We start from the raw sequence: 21563 nt of genomic DNA on the forward strand, positions 1-21563 counted from the left end.
AAGCCTCTTTCTGGTGGTGTGGCTGTACTCAGCCACGAGGGCATCCTTCCTTCTGTGCCTTAACTCTTGTCAGTTTTATTTGCAGCTCCTGGAGTTTACTCAGATTTCTGAGTCAAAAAATATTTAATGTAATATTTAAGCCCATCAGAAGTAGCAAAACACAGGAGACAGGCTTTGAAGAGTGTGATTTTTTATTTTTTTGAGACAGTTTCACTCTTGTTGCCCAGGCTGGAGTGCGGTGGCGCCATCTTGGCTCACCACAACCTCCGCCTCCTGGGTTCAAGCGATTCTACTGCCTCAGCCTCCCTAGTAACTGGGATTACTGGTATGCACCACCATGCCCGGCTAATTTTTTTGTGTTTTTAATAGAGATGGGGTTTCGCCATGTTGGCCAGGCTGGTTTTGAACTCCTAATGTCAGGTGATCCACCCACTTTGGCTTCCCAAAGTGCTGGGATTACAGGTGTGAGCCACAACACTCAGCCAAGAGCGTGTGCTTGAATGAACCACTTAACCACCCTGAATTGCAGTAGCCCTTTCCTCCCCAGGGTTGTTGTGATGATTGAAAAAGGTAGCCGGGCACGGTGGCTCAAGCCTGTAATCCCAGCACTTTGGGAGGCCGAGACGGGCGGATCACGAGGTCAGGAGATCGAGACCATCCTGGCTAACACGGTGAAACCCCGTCTCTACTAAAAATACAAAAACTTAGCCGGGCGAGGGGGCAGGCGCCTGTAGTCCCAGCTACTCGGGAGGCTGAGGCAGGAGAATGGCGTGAACCCGGGAGGTGGAGCTTGCAGTGAGCTGAGATCCGGCCACTGTACTCCAGCCTGGGCTACAGAGCAAGACTCCGTCTCAAAAAAAAAAAAAAAAAAGAAAAAAAAAAAGAAAAAGGTCATTCACCAAGTATGGTGGGTGGTGCATAGAGCAGAGTTGTGAAGAGCTGGGCTTTGGAAGCTGGGAGCCCTGTCTTGCATCCCAGCTCCATCACTTAGAGAATCTTGGCCCAGTCAGTTCACTCCTCTGACCTCTTTCATCAAGGGGGTTAGGTAGAACCCCGGGGGAAAGCACTAAACTGTAAATTAGAAGATCTCTGGGAGTATGTGCCTCTTGCATGCAGCTAAATGCTCAGTGCTTAGCATAGTTCTGGTGCATGGCAGGTGCTCAACAGATCAACTGTGGCAACCCAGTAAGCCCAGCTGGTCTTCACTTTACTTTCATTCAGTGAAGCAAGGAGCAGTGCCTGGTATACTGTAAGGAAGGGGTTAATGGCAGTGGGATGTTAAATGTAGAGCCAGTCCACACAAATGCTGGCATCGCCATGACCATCATGGACATACTTGCTCTCTGAACCTTTGGGGAACTTAGTCATCTGCCAAGACTGGAACAAAGATGGGCGTTAAAATACATACTTGGGGCCAGGTGCAGTGGCTCACGCCTGTAATCCCAGCACTTTGGGAGGCTGAGGCAGTTGGATCACTTGAGGTCAGGAGTTCGAGACCAGCCTGGCCAACGTGAGGAAATCCTGTCTCTACTAAAAATACAAAAGTTAGCCGGGTGTTGTGGTGGGTGCCTGTGGTCCCAGCTACTCAGGAGGCTGAGGCAGGAGGTTGAACCCAGGAGGCAGAGGTTGCAGTGAGACGAGTTCGTGCCACCGCACTCCAACCTAGGTGACAGAGTGAGACTCTGTCTCAAAAAAAAAAAAAAAAAAAAAAAAAATTCCTCGGCCAGACCCAAGCTGTGTCCGTTTAACCCATGAGGCTCATTCCAGGTTTGGGGCTCCTGAGCACCTGTACCCGCTGGTAAAACCCCACAGTCTGGACTAGACATGGGAGGAAGGTGAGGCAGACACTGGGATCCTCGAAGCTCATTGTTCTGTACAGACTTCTTAAGAGAAATCCCAGAACCTTTAGCACACGAAGCCCTAAAAGTGGGGACTCATCTCAGGGTTGCTTTCCCTGGGAGTGTTGGGCAGGGGTGGAACCATCGGGGTATGCTGGGTTTGTTTATTTATTTATTTATGCCTGCTTTCAAAGTTCCAGATCTAGGAAAGATGTCCCTTCCCCTGGAATGGGAAAACCCTACAGCTTGGGATCCTTTACCTGGGAGCCCAGATCCCCTGCTTGGAGGTGGTGGGAGTGGGAGGCAGGCAGAGGCCCTCAGGCAGCAGCCGGGTTTGTCCCCACCTTGCAATCTTGGCCATCCCACCTCCCCATGGGCCTGGAAGGCAGAGTGCCCAGGTCTGTGGGGGACCTCACCTACGTACTCGCCCCTGGCGAAGGGCAGGGCTGGGTGAACCGGCCTGGTCTCCTGCTCTACCGGAGGCGGCTCGTAGCTGTCATCAGCATTCTCCTCGGCGGGCATCACGTACATCTCTGAGTCGGAGTGCTCGTCTGGATTTTCATAGTCGCTGTCCTGCAAGCGCAGATGCAGACACTGTGCTCAGCGTCCCCGTCTGTGCTGCCTGGCCATCAGGACCATTCCTGCCTTGGGAGGCCGGAGCAGTGACAGGAGACAAGGCTTGGAGAGATTGACTTCACAAGGATAGGCAGTTAGTAAGAGCAAAGCTGGGGTTTGAAGCAGGCCTTTCTGCCTCCAAAGTTTATCCTCCCCACCACTGCACTGTCCTGGGGGGACACAGGAACTACTTAACGCTAACAGGAGCTGACACTCTGTAGATCCACAAAGAATAACAATAGGAGATAATAAAATATGTTTTTAAAAGATAGAAAAAGGACCCAGTACAACAGAATAACCAATGGGTTTTATCTATTATGAATGCTGATCACTGAAGAGAAAGTAGTTTTAACACGAAGAGGGTGAGGAGACACACAGGACCAGCTAGATATCTTTCAGATGAGATTTTTAAAAAATTCCAAGCAGAGTTGGTAAGCTGCAGGGTCAAGGCTTCAAATAGACTCAGAGTTCACTCTCTTTATTTTTGTTTTTTTCTTTTTTTGAGATGGAGTCTCGCTCTGTTGCCCAGGCTGGAGTGCAGTGGCGCAATCTCAGCTCACTGCAACCTCTGCCTCCTGGGTTCCAGCAATTCTCCTGCCTCAGTCTCCCAAGTAGCTGGGATTACAAGCATGCACCACCATGCCTGGCTATTTTTTTTGAAACTGAGTTGTGCTTTGTCACCCAGGCTAGAGTGCAGTGGCACAATCTCAGTTCACTGCAACCTCCACTTCCTGGGTTCAAGCTATTCTCCTGTCTCACTCTCGAGTAGCTGGGATTACAAATTGCGCCACCAAGCCCGGCTAATTTTTGTATTTTTAGTAAAGATGGGTTTCACCATGTTGGCCAGGCTGGTCTCAAACTCCTGACCTCAGGTGATCCGCCCACCTCGGCCTCCCAAAGTGCTGACATTACAGGCATGAACCACCGCGCCCAGCCTGTTTTTTCAAATCCACATTTTATTTAAGTCCACATTGAAAATACATTCTCATGGTCTAAAGTCCAAATGGCTCAGAAGGATATAAGGTGCAATCTCTTTTTCAGCCTCTCTTCTTCTCACCACAGAGGCAAAAAGAGTTACTAGGCTTCTTGTGCATGCTTTTCAGAGGTGTTTTATGTATATACCGTTTGTACATACATTAATGTGGAGGAAATATTTGACTCAGGACATAAGAGGTCCTCTGGCCTCTAAGTCCACCGCCCCCACACTCTGCCTATCACATTGCATGATCTGTACATGACTTTCCACTTGCTTTTTGGCCTGTAGCCTTTCATGAGCAATTTTATATAGCAGGATTTTTTTTTCCCTGTTGATCTTTTAAAAAAAGAATTGTAGGGGTACATAGTAGGTATATATATATATATATATAGGGTATATGAGATATTTTGAAACAAGCATACAATGTGTAGTAATCACACCTGGGTAAATGGGGTATCCATCTCTCAAGCATTCATCTTTTTTTTTGTGTTATAAGCATTCCAGTTATATTCTTTTAGTTATTTTTAAATGTACAATAAGTTATTGTTGACTGTAGTCACCCTGTTGTCAAACACCAGGTCTTATTCATCCTAACTATATTTTTGCACCCATTAACCTTCCCCATTTCCCTCCCCAACCTGCTGCCCCTTCGACCACCCTTCTCAGCCTCCGGTAAACGTCATTCTACTGTCGGTCTTTATGAGTTCAAGTGTTTTAATTTTTAGCTCCTACAAATGAATGAGAACTTATAACAGGATTTTTTTTTAATCAAGAAAGCCTGGAGGCTTTATTAACGAGCCCGGATTTCATTCTGCATGCAGGGGGGATCCATCTACTGACATCAAAAGAGCTGTGAGTGAATGCTTACTCAGTCCTTAGTATGGCTGGTATCTTCATTTTGGTGGTTTGATTTTGGGGAAAGTCGTTGCCTCCTCTCCAGGCTGATTTTATTTTGTGCTTTCTAAGTCCCCATTGTGTGCTCTTTTTCAACCAGCCAGCTTGCTCAGTTTTCTTCTCTTACCTCTGAATGTGGACCAACCAATTTCTTTGCTTTACATGTGGCCCTGTGTGTGTGCAGCCAGCAGGGGGCGCAGCGGCAGTGCGTCTCAGGGAGCTGCGGCGGCTGGGCCCCAGGAGGAGCTCCATGACCAAGAGATGGGCAGAAAAGTCAACCCTCCCTTACCCTCACTTTTCTTTTCTTTTTCTGCAGTTGGAGGAGGACGAACTCCTGTCTCCTGAGACTCTGTATAAACTCCAGATAGTGTGCACAGCTGGGCACAGGACTGGAGGTCTGAGTCCTGGGTTCTCATTCCACTGAACTGGGTGAGTTTCATTCTCCTGGCCTCAGTTTTCTTATCTGTGAAATGGGTATGTGGTTGTACGGAAGGCTTCTTGGGACCCTTCCAGATCTAAAACTCACAGGTTAGAGCAGGCTAACATTCTGGATGAATTTGATATAAGTGAGGAATAATTATTGTGAAGAAAAGTTTTTAGAATGTCTTGTCCCTAAAACACTCAGCCCAAGAGAGAAGCGAGTACAGGGGCTTGCAGATTTCAGAGCTACCTCAAAGAGGTAATTCCAATACAACATCCCCAGTGTCATCATGACTAGGTCCCTCTCTCTCTCTCTCTGTGGGCTCCCGAGCTCTGCTAATGTTCTCTTGATCACAGCAAGCACCTTGGTGGCAAAGAGCCTGGTCCTGAGATCTGAGGGCCTGGGTTTGAATTGTGGAACTGCAAGTGACTGAAACTTTCTCTGTCTTGGTCCTGGAGGCTCCCTCATGTGCCAGACACTTGTTCTTTAGTTGCTGGTTCGTTTAGGGCTCCTGGCGGGGGGTCAGGCAGTGATGGGGCACTGGGGAGTTAAGGGCAAAGGCATTTGCCAACTGATATGGAAACATTTAAACATTTTTACACCTGTTTTGGCTGTGCTAGTGAGTACTCTGAACACCAGCACTGAAGGTGGGCATAAGCCTCAAAGGGCTGTGGTGAGGTTTAAATGGGGTTATGTGTGGAAAACTCTTAGCCAGGCACACAGTGAGTGCCAGTCAAGTCAGCTGGTATGCAGTATGCCTCGCCTGTAGGTGACCTTCCCAAGTCTGCCCTCTTGGGATGTGCGGCTGACCACCAGCATGTAATTCAGAAATAAGACCTTCAAAAGGCCTCCCATGGGACCCTGATGCCCTCCTGGTTCCAGGAGCAAATACTTACAAAGTCATCGGACCACTGCTCCTCTTCGTCAGCGGGGCTCTCTGCAACAGCAGGGGAGAAGCAGAAGGCACAAGCGTGAGCCTCAGCTGGCCAGCCCCAGCCCATCCACACATACTTTGCACCTGCCTTCCCTTCCCTTTGGGCTTTCTGGTGCCATATACTTGACCTTGGGTTCGTTACTACAATCATATGTTCACTTACTTTTGACTTTTTAAAAAATGTTAATTCTCCAAGCATAGAGAGACGTCCCACTGGGCAGAGCAGTGTGCATCTGATCCATGTGCGGGCTTTATTAAGGGACATTTCTGGGTCCCCCAGTAGAGACTTACAATTTATACTACATGGCTTCTAAGGACTTCAGAGGATGGCGTCGTAGGAAGAGCACTGGACAGGGAATCAGACAGACCTAAGTTCTTATCCAGGTTCTGTTTCAAATGTGTTGGAGTGTGGGCAAGACCTCTAACATCTCTGAGCCTGTTTCCAGATCCATACAATGAGGGGAGCATTTCTATGATCCTCTCTGGCTCTAACTTTGACTTTTCTTGTTAAAAAAAAAAAATTAGGCCAGGCACGGTGGTTCAAGCCTGTAATCCCAGCACTTTGGGAGGCCGAGGTGGGCGGATCCAAGGTCAGGAGATCGAGGTGAAACCCCGTCTCTACTAAAAATACAAAAAATTAGCCGGGCGCGGTGGCGGGCGCCTGTAGTCCCAGCTACTCAGGAGGCTGAGGCAGGAGAATGGCGTAAACCCAGGAGGCGGAGCTTGCAGTGAGCCGAGATCGCGCCACTGCACTCCAGCCTGGGCGACAGAGCGAGACTCCGTCTCAAAAAAAAAAAAAAAAAAAAAAAAAAAAAAAAAAAAAAAAAAAAAAATTAGGCCAGGCACGGTGGTTCAAGCCTGTAATCCCAGCACTTTGGGAGGCCGAGACGGGTGGATCACGAAGTCAGGAGATCGAGACCATCCTGGCGAACACAGTGAAACCCCGTCTCTACTAAAACTACAAAAAACTAGCCGGGCGAGGTGGCGGGCGCCTGTAGTCCCAGCTACTCGGGAGGCTGAGGCAGGAGAATGGCGCGAACCCGGGAGGCAGAGCTTGCAGTGAGCTGAGATCCGGCCACTGCACTCCAGCCTGGGCGACAGAGTGAAGACTCCATCTCAAAAAAAAAAAAAAAAAAAAAAAAAAAAATTATCCAATGCTTTACTATGTGCCAGGCAATGTTATCAGAGCTCTGTCCTCTTTTAACCCTCTCAAAGACCCTGTGAGGGGCTGGGCATTGGACTTATGCCTGTAATCCCAGCACTGTAGTCCCAGCACTTTGAGAGGCCAAGGCAGGGGGGTCGCTTAAGCCCAGGAGTTCAAGACCAGTCTGGGCAACGTGGCAAGGCCCCATCTCTACAAAAAAATAAAATGATTAGCTGGGTGTGGTGGTCCACATCTGTAGTTCCAGCTACTTGGCAGACTGAGACGGGAGGATTGCTTGAGCCCAGGGGGTCGAGGCTGCAGTGAACTGTGATTGTGCCATTGCACTCTAGCTGGGGTGACAGAGTAAGACCCTGTCTCAAAAGAAAAAAAAAAAAATCACCTAAACTTTGTGAGGAAACTGAGGCCTAGAGCAGATAAGTCACGTGCCCAAGGTCAGATAGTATAATAAATGGCAGAACCAGGAGTTGAACCCCACAGGTTGCCTTCCACGGGCATGCGCTGAGCCCCTACATAGTGCTACCTCGCTCCAGGGGCAGGAGGTGCCGTCCTGGGCTCTGCACGGGCATATAGAAATGGATATGACAGGTTGTGGTCCTTAAGTAGTTTATCAGCTTGTAGAATAAAATAAGTCTGAATTTTGACAGCCCAGGCGAATATTTGACCCCTTTCCCTCCAAAACACATTTAGAGTATGAGAAACTTAGCATCTAGCCTATCACATAAACTGACCTTCGAGGTTAAACGGGATTCACTCTGCTGTGTAGGAATGAACTAGACACAGGCCATGTGGCAGAGTGGCTCCATGACAGCACCACAGAGGGTCCCAGCTCCCTCCTGCCCCTCTGAGCAGCCACTGCCACAGAGGACCCAGGGGATGCTCCTAAATTCCCCAGAACCTCAAAAGAACCTTTTCTAGTTTTATTTTTATGTTTTTGCTATTTCTACCCCTGCCACAGCAGACTACCAGCCTCCAGAGAGTCAAACATTTGGGTTCTCCAGAGGCACCAGCAAAGGAATTGCAGAGGGGAAATGGGGTCAGGAAGGAGACTGTGGGATCGGAGTGGCCACATTTTAAGCAATAGCAGCAGCAGCAGCACCCTCTTTTGGGAAAAACATGTTAGAAGGAGCCTTACTCTACAAGCCAAACATGGGTCACGCTTTGACGTGAACAGAAAAGAATTCTTAACACATTATTCTTTGGGTTGACTAATGCCGAATTAGAGTGTACTGCAATCATTGGGGTTGGGCAAGAAACTCTAGAAGACTGGGTGAATAAATCCTCTTCCCAATATGATTACCTGGCACAATGGGGGAGTATGTTTCTTTTTACTTTTTTTTTTTTTTTTTTTTTTTGAGATAGTCTCACTCTGTGGCCCAGGTGGGAGTGCAGTGGCACGATCATGGCTCACTGCAGCTTCAATCTCCTTGGTGCAAGCAATCCTGCTTCCTCAGCCTCCTGAGTAGCTGGCACGTGCCACCATGCCCAGCTAACTTCTGTATTTTTTGTAGAGATGGGGTTTTGCCATGTTGCCCAGGCTAGTCTTGAACTCGTGGGTTCAAATGACTCGCCCGCCTCTGCCTCCAAAAGTGCTGGGATGACAGGCGTAGGCCACCGCATCTGGTCAATATGTTTCTAACACCTTAAGTCTGGGGGTCACTGAAGATCAACACTTAAGATGGCAAGAGTTTTTGTAACAACCATTTACACAGAAACCTTCATAAAATGCCTCTATGAAACCCACTTCCCTGCCTGGATAACTGCATTTGCTCCACCCTTTCTCAGTGAGTGGGGGTCTACTTTATGATCAGTCCCTGGTGAAAGTAGCTGCATTAGCCATCTAACTAGTGTCCCTGTCTCCATTGTCTTTATTCTCCAATCCATCCATCCTACTGTTTGTAGTTGTTTTATTAAAATAAAGGTTGGATTACACTGTTCCTTTCCTTAAGAGTCATCAGTGACTCCCTATGGAATCCAGTCCAGGTTCTGCGTCAACACATTTCGATGCCTCCGCCTTCTGTCCCACCACCGACTTCTTGCGGCAGGCTCCCACGCTCACTGACAGTAACACCAGACAGCCTCCTCCTCCGGTCGTGCACTTTGCTGATTCTCTGCTCTGCTCGTGCCATTCCTCCAGCCCACCTTCCTTCTTCCATGGAAATCCCTGTCACTTCTCCTCCACAAAGTCTACCCCAGTCTCTTGTCGTAATCAATTGCTTCTTTTTCTGGGCCCTCTGGGAAGCTGGTGGCACCGTGATGTCACACATATTTCGTTCTGTCCTGTGCTGTGATTAAGTTGTTCATGTCTCGCTGTACTGGAAAGTAAGGCCTATCTAATTTAACTTTGCATCTGGGCAGAATTTTGCATTTGTAATTAGTGTATTAATAAAAGTGTGAACTAATACATGACTTAAATAAAGGAGCATTAGGACAGCAACAATAGATTCCATTTACTGAACACTTCCTATGTGCTGGGTGCCAGGCTAAGTGTTCTAAAAGTATATTCTTACAACAGCACTATGTGGTAGGTGTTATTTTTATCTTTATTTTACAGTGGGGAGACTTGGTTTTGAAAGAGGTTGTAAAACCTGCCTGAGGCTACATGGCTGGTGAGTCTGGGAGCTGGGTTGGAAGCCAGGCTCTGTTGGCTCCTGCAGCTGAAATCTCATGTGAGCCACCTAGCCCTCTGCTGAGCCCTTAGATAAAACCTTGGCGAAACGAGAATGACCCAATCCAGACATCTCGGCACATGGAGACAGAAAAGAGAGAAAAGCATCATATGGTATGGGATGGAGGTTGTTTGTTGGTGCCACATCGATCCTTAGAGAGACCTATCTACTTCCGGTCCCAAGTGCAACTCACAGCATCATATTCATAAAGTTACAGCCTTGCAGGCAATTGCTAAGACTAAAAAGCATGGGAGTGCAGGGTATTAGGTCCAAAACAGTAGTCAGTTTTCCAGTGTCTCTGGGAGCTTCCCAAAGTGCACAGGTGGCGGTTTTAGAGCCAGGCTTTCTAGGTTCAAATCCTGGCTCTGCCCTTTACAAGCTGCTTGGTCTTGGACCAATAATTTAACATTGTTTAAAGCTTCATTTCCTCACCTGTAAAGCAAGGATAAGAACAGTGCCTGCATCCTATTTTTGTGAGAATCAAATAACAGAATACATGTGAAGCTCTTAGCAAAGCCTGGCACACAGTAATGCTTTAGTAATGTTACCGTCATCTTGAGCATTGCAAAGAATGCCTCAATTAACACTCAAAACACCACTGATTCTTTTTTTTTTTTTGAGACGGAGTCTCGCGCTGTCGCCCAGGCTGGAGTGCAGTGGCCGGATCTCGGCTCACTGCAAGCTCTGCCTCCCGGGTTCATGCCATTCTCCTGCCTCAGCCTCCTGAGTAGCTGGGACTACAGGCGCCCGCCACCGCGCCCGGCTAATTTTTTGTATTTTTAGTAGAGACGGGGTTTCACCGTGGTCTCGATCTCCTGACCTTGTGATCCACCCGCCTCGGCCTCCCAAAGTGCTGGGATTACAGGCGTGAGCCACCACGCCCGGCCCAAAACACCACTGATTCTAATTCACTCCCATGTCAATCACACACTATGGCTACCACAAAGAAATGGATCCAAGAAAGCCTCTACTGTAGTGAGTAAAATTTGAAGGAGGAGAAGTTCGAGCTTCATATGGGCCAGGTGGTTTGATTTTGTGTGTGTGATTCCATGGTCTCTGCCAGGAAGCTGAGATCCTGGGAGGGCCCTCTTGTTAGCGAAAGCCCTTCCTCTGGTGTGGTTTACCTGGTTTGGGGCTTATGCTCTATTTACCATGTCATAATCTCATGCCACACAATGACTCCTCCCTTTGCCTGACCCAGGTTTTAAGATTCATGTGGCCCTCCCTGGCCTGTAGGTACAGCACCAGGCACGAGGAGATGTGAGAATAGTCACAGCAGCCCCCATTTGGGCTTAGGTTCTGCGGTCCGACTGCCTAAATTAGAATCCTTATTCTGCCATTTTCTAGGAGTGAGATCTTAGCTGAATTGCTTCACCTCTGGGCCTCAGCTTCCCCTTTGCTAAAATGGACATTATTAATTGTGCTTAGAAGAGTATCTGACATAGAGTAAAGGGCTCAATGAATATTAGCTATTTCAATGAACTTACAGTCTCTGCAATTCTCAGAACAATCTAAAGGATTGGTATTCTTATCCCCAGGTCAGAAATTGGAGGCTCACTCAAGTTACAAAACTGTTCCAAGTTCACACAGTGCTTAGGGAGCGAAGCCAGGATTCCAACCCAGACCTAAAGGACCTCAAAGTCCAGGGTCTTCTCACCAAGCCATGCTGCGTAATACAAATAAAGATTTAAGGACCAGAAGAATGACCACATGAGACTGAGGACAACTCAGGGCCATGTAGTTTTCTGAGAAATGTCCCCACACCTGGAATCATTGCCAGGAGCGGGGAAAGTTCAGAGAAAGGTGTGCCCAGTGACAGCCAAAAACTTGCATGAGGCCATGTGCCTGAGGTGGGGCCAAATGGGGCCTTGAAGGATGAGCAGGATTTGGAGGAGAGAGTAAGGATAAAGGAGTATGTCCTCCTCCATCATCTGAGAGAGGGGCTTATGTGTCAGCTCCAGAAGCAGGGCTTAGAGGCAGATATGTGCAGAATGACTGCGCTGGGCTGGAGAGGGACAGGAGATTCTGCTGAGTGCTCACACAAACCTGATGTGCTGCCAGCCAATGGGGGCTCCAGCCATAGTGGACACTGCAGGCTCCAGTGACAAGCTGAGATGGGGAGCTGATGAGGATGGCATTTTGGAACTCAGGCATAGAGAGATGAAAGCTGATCCAGACCAGGGGGTCTTGGGAATGGGAGAGGATGACTGGAAGGACAGTATAGAACTCCGTGGTGGTGGCTGGGGCAAAGGGAGTGTGAATCCAGCCTCTCAGTTCTGAGTCAATGGGAGCACCAGAGCCCCTGGGGCAGATGCTGGAGGCTTCACAGCATGTCTGACATTCTGCCTTAGCTGCAGCCCTGATCCTGCTCTGGAGGCTACCTGGCCGCCAGACCCTGCCCATTGCTTCCCTGACAGAGCAGGTGGTGGCACGCAGGGAGCCAGCGGGAAGACCGCAGCGGGACACAGAAGGAAGGAAAGAGGGAGGGTGGGCCGGTTGTGGTGGTGGGTACAGACACCAAAAAGGAACAGAAAGCAGAACTACAGAGGCTGCAGGGGAGGTGGTGGGTGGCCAGCCCCACCAGTGCTGCCCTAAGAGGAGAAAGGGACATGATTTAATGTGAGGAACTGAGGACAAGACCCAGATTCAGACTGGCTGGGAGAGGTGTTCTGAGTCTAAATACTTAACATCTTAGGCTTGTCATGGTGAGCTCACACCTGTAATCCCATCACTTTGGGAGGCCAGGGCAGGAGGATCATTTGAGCCCAGGAATTTGAGAACACCCTGGACAACATAGTGAGACACTGTCTCTACAAAAAATATTTTAGAAAATTAGCCAGGCATGGTGGCACATGCCTGTGGTCCCAGCTACTCAGGAGGCTGAGGCAGGAGGATCACTTGAGCCCAGGAGGTTGAGGCTGCAGTGAGCCATGACTGTACCCCTGCAACCCAGCCTGGGTGACAGGGTGAGGCTCCATCTCAAAAAAAGAAAAAAGTAATACTTATCATTATAGAAATTCCCTTCGTCTGTATGTCTATTCATTCCTTCACAGGACCATTAACAGAGGGGTAGGGGTACAGCAATGGGGGCTATAGTCCTGGCTCAGCCATCATCTCACTACATGACCTCAGGAGTCACTTTGCCTCTCTGGTCTCCAGTTATTCCTAAAATGAGAAGCTTGAATTGGGCAATCTTTCAGGACTTTCTAAGCTTTAAAATACCTTTGAGCCCAAGTGTCATTCCTCTATTCTTAGTTCCCTGTGGCAGGACTGATGTTGGATATAACTCTCCCATGTCAGTGTAAGACCAGTACCTCCAGGGGAATGTGAACAGGGAGACAGAAAACCAGGTAAATGCTGGCTCTACTGGGAGCACCAGGGCCATGACAAAAGCAATGTTAAATCTCACTTCTTTAGTGGACAAAGGATCGTTATGCAGGCCCCATACTTCTGTGTGGGCATTTACCCAAGAATCCCTGTCCAAGCGCCTTCTTTGCTCTGGATTTTAATTTTTTCCGTGTAAGTGAGTTTGCTGCCCCTCCACCCCATATTTGCTCTGATCTCCTCCCTGCATGATAGCAGAGCCAGAGGAAGAGTCACAGGTGGACCTCCCAGGGATGCCACCCCATCAGAGCCCAAGAGTGGCAATCAGAGCCCAAGAGTGCAAGAGAGGGGCTCTGTTCAGTTCTGACTCCTCAAGGCCTTGTGGGATAACCAATGAGGCATCTGCAGTGATCCCAGCAGACTCTCAGGCACCACGACTGGTCTCCCTCTGACCTCCATCCCCAGCCAGACCTCAGACTTCAAAGATACAGAAGGCTGTTCAACTGTGAAAGCGCAGGAACTGGGAAGCAAGTTCTTGTGTTAATGTCAGAAACTCTAGTGCCTTCAGAATAAGAAAAAGTATCCCCCAAATACGTAAACACTTGAGCATGGGTCAAAGCAAGGAGTGGCAAAATGGGAGTCGGGGATGGGTTTTCCTCTTAGTGGCTGCAGTCACCTTGGACAGGATACTTAATGTCCCTGAGACACGTTTTCCTCATCTGCAAAACAGAGATCGTAATTTCTATATAACGGTGCTAATAAGAAGATTAAATGAGGTATGTCTGTGAAGAGCTTAGCTTAATGCCCAGAACAGAGTCAATACTCAACAGATTTTCAATCTTCCTTTCCCACAGCAATGCCAGCTGCTTGGAGCAATGCACTTTGCCCAGTGGGCCAGCAGTTCCTTAAGGGCGATGTTTCTTCCTCAGGGAAAGACTGAATTGGGATTGCTGGGTCTGAACTGAAGGCAGCAGGCTCCACACCGGTGTGACCTGAATCCCTGGAGGAGACCCAGGTCTCCATTCTTTGTGTAATTGAAGCTTTGTCCTTCTGTACTCTAACTAGGGAAGGGGCTATGGTGACTCTTCTACTGACCTCCTGCAGGGACAGTTGCTGGTCCTTTCTATCCTCTGCTCTCTGAAGGTCAGCATCACCAAGATCAACACACTCTTGGCTTAGACGGTTTGGGGGAGCCATTTGTTTCCAGAACCGGAAAGAGGACATAAATCCAGCGTGTGGGGGGAAAATGGCTGGAGCATTTCAGGAGCCTGTGGTGGATCAAGTGCTCCAAAGGGCACATGATTAGCCTCCCAGGCTCAGGAGGTCTGGTAGGCTCTGGCCTCCACACACTAGGGTTTCCAAGGTCCTGAAGATTCCCCAGGTTCAGGAGGAGCTCTCAGGGCTGATTTCTGAGGCCCTGGTCATGCAGCTGTGCAGAAACCTCAAGGCTCAGGGGAAGCAGCTGGAAATGCTCCTGGGACATGAGTTGGGGTTGGGGAGAGAACGGCAAGGGAGGATGCTAACTGCAGGTGGTGATGGTGGTTTTGGACCATTTCCGGGGATTGAGTGTAAGAGCAGGGGAAACTGCGCAAGGCCCCAGTCATCTGGCAAAGCAATAAGATGCATTTCTGAGACCCTGGAAATCAATGGATTTGCAGGGGTCAGGGGCTGAGGGAGTAAAATCTACTTGTCTTTCAGTTCAGGAAAGGCAATAGGGACAGAGATGGTGGTTTATAGCAGGGTTTCTTAAGTGTGATTTACATTCAAATCCCCTGGAGATTTTGCTAAAATGTAAATTCTGATGCAGTAGTTCTAGGTTGGAGCCAAGAATCTGCATTTCTAACAAGGTCCACATGAGGTTGATGCTGTCAGGCTGGGAATCAAACTTTGTGTTGCAAAGGCTTAGAAGACCGTGTTGGGCCACCCTTCTGCATTCCAGGAGAGATTAAATGTTCTGACATCAAGACTATTTGGAAGGGTTCCAGGAAAGGGAGCAGGTGTCTGAGGACAAAAAAGAGAACACTTCAGAGCATCAGGGAGATTGGAAGATGTGAATTCCTAAAGCCAGGGAATGTTAGGAGAGGCTCACTTCATCACTGGGCCCTGAGCCCCAGAGATCTGTGTTTCTGCAGGAGTGCAGAACAATTAGTATTACAGGGGACCTGACAGATCTTCTAGTTCAGGCCTGCATAATATAGATAAGGAAAGGAACATGAGTTGCCCAAGGTTACACAGCCAGTTAGTGGCTAGACACTGAAAGACCTTGTGTGGGGGCTCAGTGGTTTGCAGTTCCTCTTGTTGGCGATGTAGATCCATGAAAAGATTTAAAGAGAATTTTATTTCAGAACAATTTTCTGGTGGAAGTTGAGAGGACCACATGCAATCAGGAATTAAGCAGATTACTTAGAGCCTTCTACCCTAGGACAAGCAAGAGATGATGAAGGCCTTAGCTGTAGCAATGGGAATAGAGAGGGAAAAAATATTTAAGAGGCATTTAAGAGCAAATCAATGAGATTTGGAGATGAATTTTTGTAGAGAGTGAGGGAAAAGGAGGCATCAAGGTTGAGCCCAAGGTGTGTGGGTTAGGCAAAAGGATGAATAATAGATGGATTCCACCTCCCTTTTCCCCAAGCAGAAATAGAGGGAAAGGAGAGGGCCTGGGTGAGTAGATGAGCAGGCAGACAGGTGAGTGTGAGGGGACAATCAGGAGAGATGTCCACCCTGAAATCAGATATGTCAGTCCACTTAGGTTTCCAACAATTGACTCGGAACTCCTGGCATCTGTGTCCAGCATCTCTGATGCTATTGGTTCATCTAAAAGTGGCTTTTTTCCGCACATTTGTCCCCGAATCCTCGAATTAAATGTCACCTTCTCAGACAGACCTTCCCAGACCACCTAAGCTCTTCTCCTACCCCAGACTGATTCCCCATCATCGCACCCTTCCATTTTCCCTCACATCAGGTACCAGGTTTACTAATTTATATTTACCTGTTTGCTTTCTTGTTTCTTATCTGACTCCCCACTAGTCATTCAGTACTGTAAGGTCAGGGATGGCATTTTGTTCCCCACTTCAGATCTAGCACAGTGAGAGTCACATAGGACACACTCATGAAACACATGTTGAATGAATCAGAAAATGTGCGAAACAGCTGAAGCACCTGGAGATGTTTATCCCAGAGAAGAAACCACTCAAATGACCTAACTTCTTAATTCTCTCCTTTGAAGTTGCACAAGACAATTCTATTTCTATTTTTCTTAATTTTTTTCTCATATTTTAAGAAATGGGATCTCGCTATATTGACCAAGCTGGTCTTAAACTCCTGACCTCAAGCGACCCTCCCATCTTGGCCTCCCAAAGTGCTGGAATTACAGGTGTGAGCCACTGTGCCTGGCTCTACTTTTCTTAATATTTAAAGGCTTGAACTGTGTGGCCATCAGGATAGACATAGGCAGCCACAAGGAAATGGATTGTATTTATATCCAGCCAGGGCCATCTGTCCCTTGCCAGACCATGGGAAACCACCACAGAAAGGGTCCAAGCCGAAGCTGGGCCTTGTGCATGGAGGAGCATGGTGGTGGGATAGGGGTTAAGCCCTGGATCAGATATTGGTGTACACGACCTCTGAGGTTCCTTTTAAACCCAAGACTCCATGATTTTATCATTTTCCCATCAAACTTCTTTAGTTCTTTAACAGGTTTAGTCTGTTTTGGTTTCTTTTCTTTATTTAGAACTTGGAAAGAAGAATGTGTTTGTTCTCATGTAACTAGGAAGTTTCCTTGACTTATTGATTAGGTAGATATTAAAGCCCAGAACAGGGTCCCTCTTTTAGTGCCAAACTGTACTGGCATCCCCTGAACAACTGTGTAAACTTGCTGACTGATTGGCAGGGTGATGCCAATAAATACTCTGTGAATTAATGAGTGGTCCAACAGGCCTGTAACCAGACTTGGGCAGGTTGGTCAGCATTTCTCAGTGTGATAAGATTCGCTTTGGAGGAACTGCACTGTCTAACTTTTTACTATCTTGATCAGTGGCAAAAAACTAAAATAGTAAGCATCATTTAAGGTTATGGTTTGGTTTTAGGCTGTTTCCCTGTTGAGAATCATCAATGATGTCTGTAGCTCTGTGGTTTTCACTGAGGGATATTCAGGAAATCTTTAAATTTAATGCTATAGAAAGATATTTTAAAACTATCCTCCAAGGTATTTGTTCTAATAAAGAAAAGCATGTTGAATATTTTACTTGGCTCACCACTGCCAGAAACACTACAAATCTCAAAACTAACCCTTCTTTCCTGCCAAAGTTGATCTTGGCTGGAATGAGGTTACAGGATAAACTTGGAGAGGACTGAGTGTCAGCAATGTGCCAGCAATAATTTATTACACCCACCCCTTCAACAACCCTCAAGTATCAATTTAAACAACTTTTGATGGAGGAAGTCGTTTCTTCCCCACTTCCCCCACACTTACAGCCACAGATTAGATTCAGTAGTGCTGCTGTGGAATTCCAAAGAACTTTGTGCTTCCCATATCACTGGATTGTAATTACTTTTCTTTTCTTTTTTTTTTTTATTTGAGACAGGGTCTCACTCTGTTACCCTGGCTGGATTGCAGTAGCATGATCACAGTGCACTGCAGCCTTGACCTCAGTGATCCTCCTACCTCAGCCTCCCGAGTAGCTGGGACTACAAGTATATGCCACCACACCTGGATAACTTTCATTTTTTGTAGAGACAGGGTTTTGCCATGTTGCCCAGGCTGATCTCAAACTCCTGGGCTCAAGCAATCTGCCTTCCTCAGCCTCCCAAAATGCTAGGATTGCAGGTGTGAGCCACTGCACTTGGGCCTATAATTACTTTTAACATAATTGATATGGTTTGGCTGTGTACCCCCCAAATTTCATCTTGAGTTGTAGCTCCCATAATTCCCACATGTTGTGGGAGGCACCTTGTAGGAGATAATTGAATCATGGGTGCAGTTTCCCCTCTACCGTTCTGGTGGCAGTGAATAAGTCTCACAAAATCTGATGATTTTATCCAGGGTTTCCCTTTCTCTTGGCTCTCATTCTACCTTGCCTGCCGCCATGTAAGACATGCCTTTTGCCTTCCACTATGATTGTGAGGCCTCCCCAGCCATGTGGAACTGTGAGTCCATTAAACCTCTTTTTCTTTATAAATTACCCAGTCTCAGGTATGTCTTTATCAGCAGTGTGAAAACAGACTAATAACAATAATCTGTCTTCCCTTCTAGACTATAAATTCCTCAAATGTAGAGTCTATCTTTAACTTTTAGCACCGTATTCCTGCCTCAGATCTGTGGGTACCTGGCGCATGGAAGATGTTTAATAAGTGACCAACAAATAGGTGGGTAGATGGATGGATAAAAAACTACATCTCCACTGTAGTCAAATGCCTAATAGATTCAGTCATTCTTGAAATTAGGAAATATACTTTTTGTTTTCAAATGAGGATAGCAGATTTCCCTTTCCATAAGCGTAAACATAAATGTGAACATTAAATGAGTCAAGAGTCAGTTAAAGTATCTGAGAAATACCTTACCTGAAGCGTAGTCCCTTCGAGGAACACTTGGAGGTGCTTTGACTTTTAGCCTGGAGGTAACAACCATGAGACAAAAGGTCAGTGAGCAGAACAACGATGGTCAAAGCCGATGCTACAAGCTGATATAGAAAGAATAAATAGACAACTAATAGCATAATGGCTTCTCTTGGACCCATCAATGGACAGATTTGATGTATTGTAAATGTAGTGAAGCCATCAGTCAGGGGTTTTCCACCTCTCCCAATCTCCCCAGTGAATGCACAATGTGACTATGACTTGGCAAAGGTGAAGTCAGGTGGAGAAGGGCTCAGAGAGGTCAGAATATGATAATAGTAAGCACTGAGTTCAGAGGTTCAAGGAAGATAAGTGTTGATTGATTGGTAAGTTAAGTGTTGATAAGAAGGTAAGATAAGATGAACTATATTTTAATGACTTAGAAATGTTTAACAGGAAAAAATCAGCTACAATAAGTATTTTGGTTGTAGGTTGGGCTAAAATTATTTTTGCACCGTTTAAAAAAACGCAGATAAGCCAGACACACTGGCTCATTTCTGTAATCCCAGCACTTTGGGAGGCCAAGGCAGGAGGATCACTTGTACCTAGGAGTTCAAAACCAGCCTGGGTAACATAGTGAGACTTCATCTCTACAAAAAAACAAACAAAATGAACCAGGCATGGTGGCATGCACCTGTGTTCCCAGCTACTTGAGGGGCTAAGGTGGGAGGATCACTTGGGCCCCAGATGTCAAAGCTGTAGTGAGCCATGATCACTCCCCTGCACTCCAGCTTGGGCGACAGAGCGAGACACTGTCTTTAAAAAGAAGAAAAGACAAGCAAGTGAACAGTGAGTGTCTCAGGATTGGAGATGATGAGACTTAGCATATTTAGTATTCAACTTGTTTTAAGCACTCTCAAAACTACTTTAGTACCTTTATGCACATATGAAATGTGCTAAATAGTCACAATCCTTCCTCATTCAATAAAAGAAGAAAATTGAAATTACATTTGAGAAAACTATTCCAAGTTTTGTAAATTCTGATACCTCCCTTTCCACTACTTGAAATGAGTAAGGTTTACAGTCAATTATTTTTAATAATTATTACCTATTTTAACTGAGAATTGTTTAATGAAATATAAAATATACATAAATAAAACTTATATCCAGTAGCCTTTATTTACTAAAATATCATATCTTCTATAGAAGCAGTGTAACTGCTATTATATACAAATATTTCATGTTTTGAAAAAAAAGGAGCATAGAAATTTGTGTTTGATTAAAAAACACACACAAAAAGAATTTATGAACCAAAATTGTAATTTGCAAAAATAACAGTACATATATTTACATAGAAATTCTGGTTTTCTTTTTTTCATAGGCTCTCAATATCTATTATTTCATTCAATTCTCCTCTCAAGCCAGCAGGGGGGGCTGGGAAGATACTATCATTAAGTCCATGATGAGGTATAGAGACAGAGATCGTCCAAGATGTTGCAAGGAAGAAAAACAAAAACAAAACTGGGTCTGGTGCCCAGGTTGGTTCGAGGAATAGTAAAATTTCATGGCCCGGCGCGGTGGTTCATTCCTGTAATCCCAGCACTTTGGGAGGCTGAGGAGGGCGGATCACAAGGTCAAGAGATCGAGACCATGGTGAAACCCCGTCTTTACTAAAAGTACAAAAAATTAGCCGGGTGCGTTGGCGGGCGTCTGTGGTCCCTGCTGCTCGGGAGGCTGAGGAGGGAGAATGGCGTGAACCCGGGAGGCGGAGCTTGCAGTGAGCCTAGATGGTGCCACTGCACTCCAGCCTGGGCGACAGAGCAAGACTCCGTCTCAAAAAAAAAAAAAAAAGGAATAGTAAAATTTCCAAGAGCACAAACCACCTATTATCCATTATTACTATCATTTCATAAAAGAAAAGGAAGGGTATTTTAACACCCCCAAATCATCTCAGAATAAAGGAAAAACTCACTAAAGGACTGTTGGCCACTGAACACTAGGAATAAAAGGCGTAGTTGAACTTTACTCTGTAGCTGGCTGCTGCGCACAACCCCCAACACTTCATGGTCCTTATTTTCTCACGCGGCCATAGACCAGTGAAAACTCTGTCACAGTCTTGTGTTAGGGAACCAGCGTGTTCAAGCATGCTTCCTCCTTTCAGGGTAGCACCTGTGGCCTGGCTTGAAGTAAAAGTGTAACTGCAAGTCACTTTGAGCTAAAGGGCCCCTGATGTCACCCAGGGTAATGACTATGGTGGCCATAATTTCTAGGCTGAGAAGAACATGGTTTGTCATATAAAAGTGCTTTGGTCATCCAGTGGGCAGAATATTTGAAATAGAGGCTGTTAGCAAAAACTTGAGCTCCACAGCTGCTATAAATATGACTGGCCATGGAATAGAGAGACACTCTATGCAGAGGCTTCATGTTATTGAGAACTGCTGTATTGTAAAACTGGCAACTGGGGGCATGGAATAGAGAAACATTTTATGTAGAGGCTTCATGTTATTGAGAACTGGTGTGTTGTAAAACTGGCAACCAGAATTGCTAGTGATTGTAACAAAGAGTGTCTCAAAAAGAATAAGATTCTATCTGTAGCAGAAATAATAAGCGAAAATCATCACACACCTCTCCCAGTCACCAGACAGAACATGAAGCCAAATTCTCCTCCTCTGTAAGATGACCACCACCTCACAAGCAGAAGGCTTGTGTTTTATGTTTTGTGATGATCACTTTTGCATAGAAACTCATTTACATTTCATAGTCTGGAAACACCACCAAAAGTCATTTCTTATTTTTAATTTCAGCATAGATTTAAAAGAATAAGGATGCTGTTTTGAATGTATAGAGAAATGAACTTCTATAAACTATTTTTTGGTCCAAAATTTGGGGAGAAAAATTTGGTAATAGCAATCAAAACTTTAAGGACACAACTCCTTCTATTTGGAAATTTCATTTTAGGAATTTAGCCTACTGGTATATTCAAGGTCTGCAATGAACATGTATTAAAGTATTATTCATGACATTTAAATTGGAAGAAACCACCAGAGAAATTTGATTGCTATTATCAAATTCCTCTCCATAAATGTTATACCAGTTTAAATTCAAATCCCCCCTTAAAGATGACCACCAATATATAGCTAGTTAATTGAATTGTAATACATTTAAGGTAGACTATTA

The 21563-nt window shown here is 46.2% G+C and overlaps 2 protein-coding genes across 3 annotated transcripts in view; one reads left to right on the plus strand and one right to left on the minus strand.

Annotated features, from left to right (window-relative positions):
* ZNF518A (zinc finger protein 518A) overlaps positions 1-5931 on the plus strand; it is a 103325-nt gene extending 97394 nt beyond the window's left edge. The window contains exon 7 of the transcript XR_007728581.1: positions 4640-5931. The gene's annotated coding sequence lies outside the window, so the exon portion shown is untranslated. The remainder of the gene's footprint in view (positions 1-4639) is intronic.
* Positions 1-21563, minus strand: part of BLNK (B cell linker) — an 80084-nt gene that overhangs the window by 33193 nt on the left and 25328 nt on the right. For both annotated transcript variants that reach the window (XM_050802907.1, XM_050802908.1), the window contains exons 3-5: positions 18393-18442; positions 5641-5681; positions 2255-2411 (exon numbers count right to left, since the gene is read on the minus strand). In XM_050802907.1, the coding sequence (XP_050658864.1) occupies positions 2255-2411; positions 5641-5681; positions 18393-18442 (248 nt within the window). The remainder of the gene's footprint in view (positions 1-2254; positions 2412-5640; positions 5682-18392; positions 18443-21563) is intronic.

The sequence above is a fragment of the Macaca thibetana genome, chromosome 9 (assembly GCF_024542745.1).
Source record: "Macaca thibetana thibetana isolate TM-01 chromosome 9, ASM2454274v1, whole genome shotgun sequence".
Classification (NCBI taxonomy): Eukaryota; Metazoa; Chordata; class Mammalia; order Primates; family Cercopithecidae; genus Macaca; species Macaca thibetana.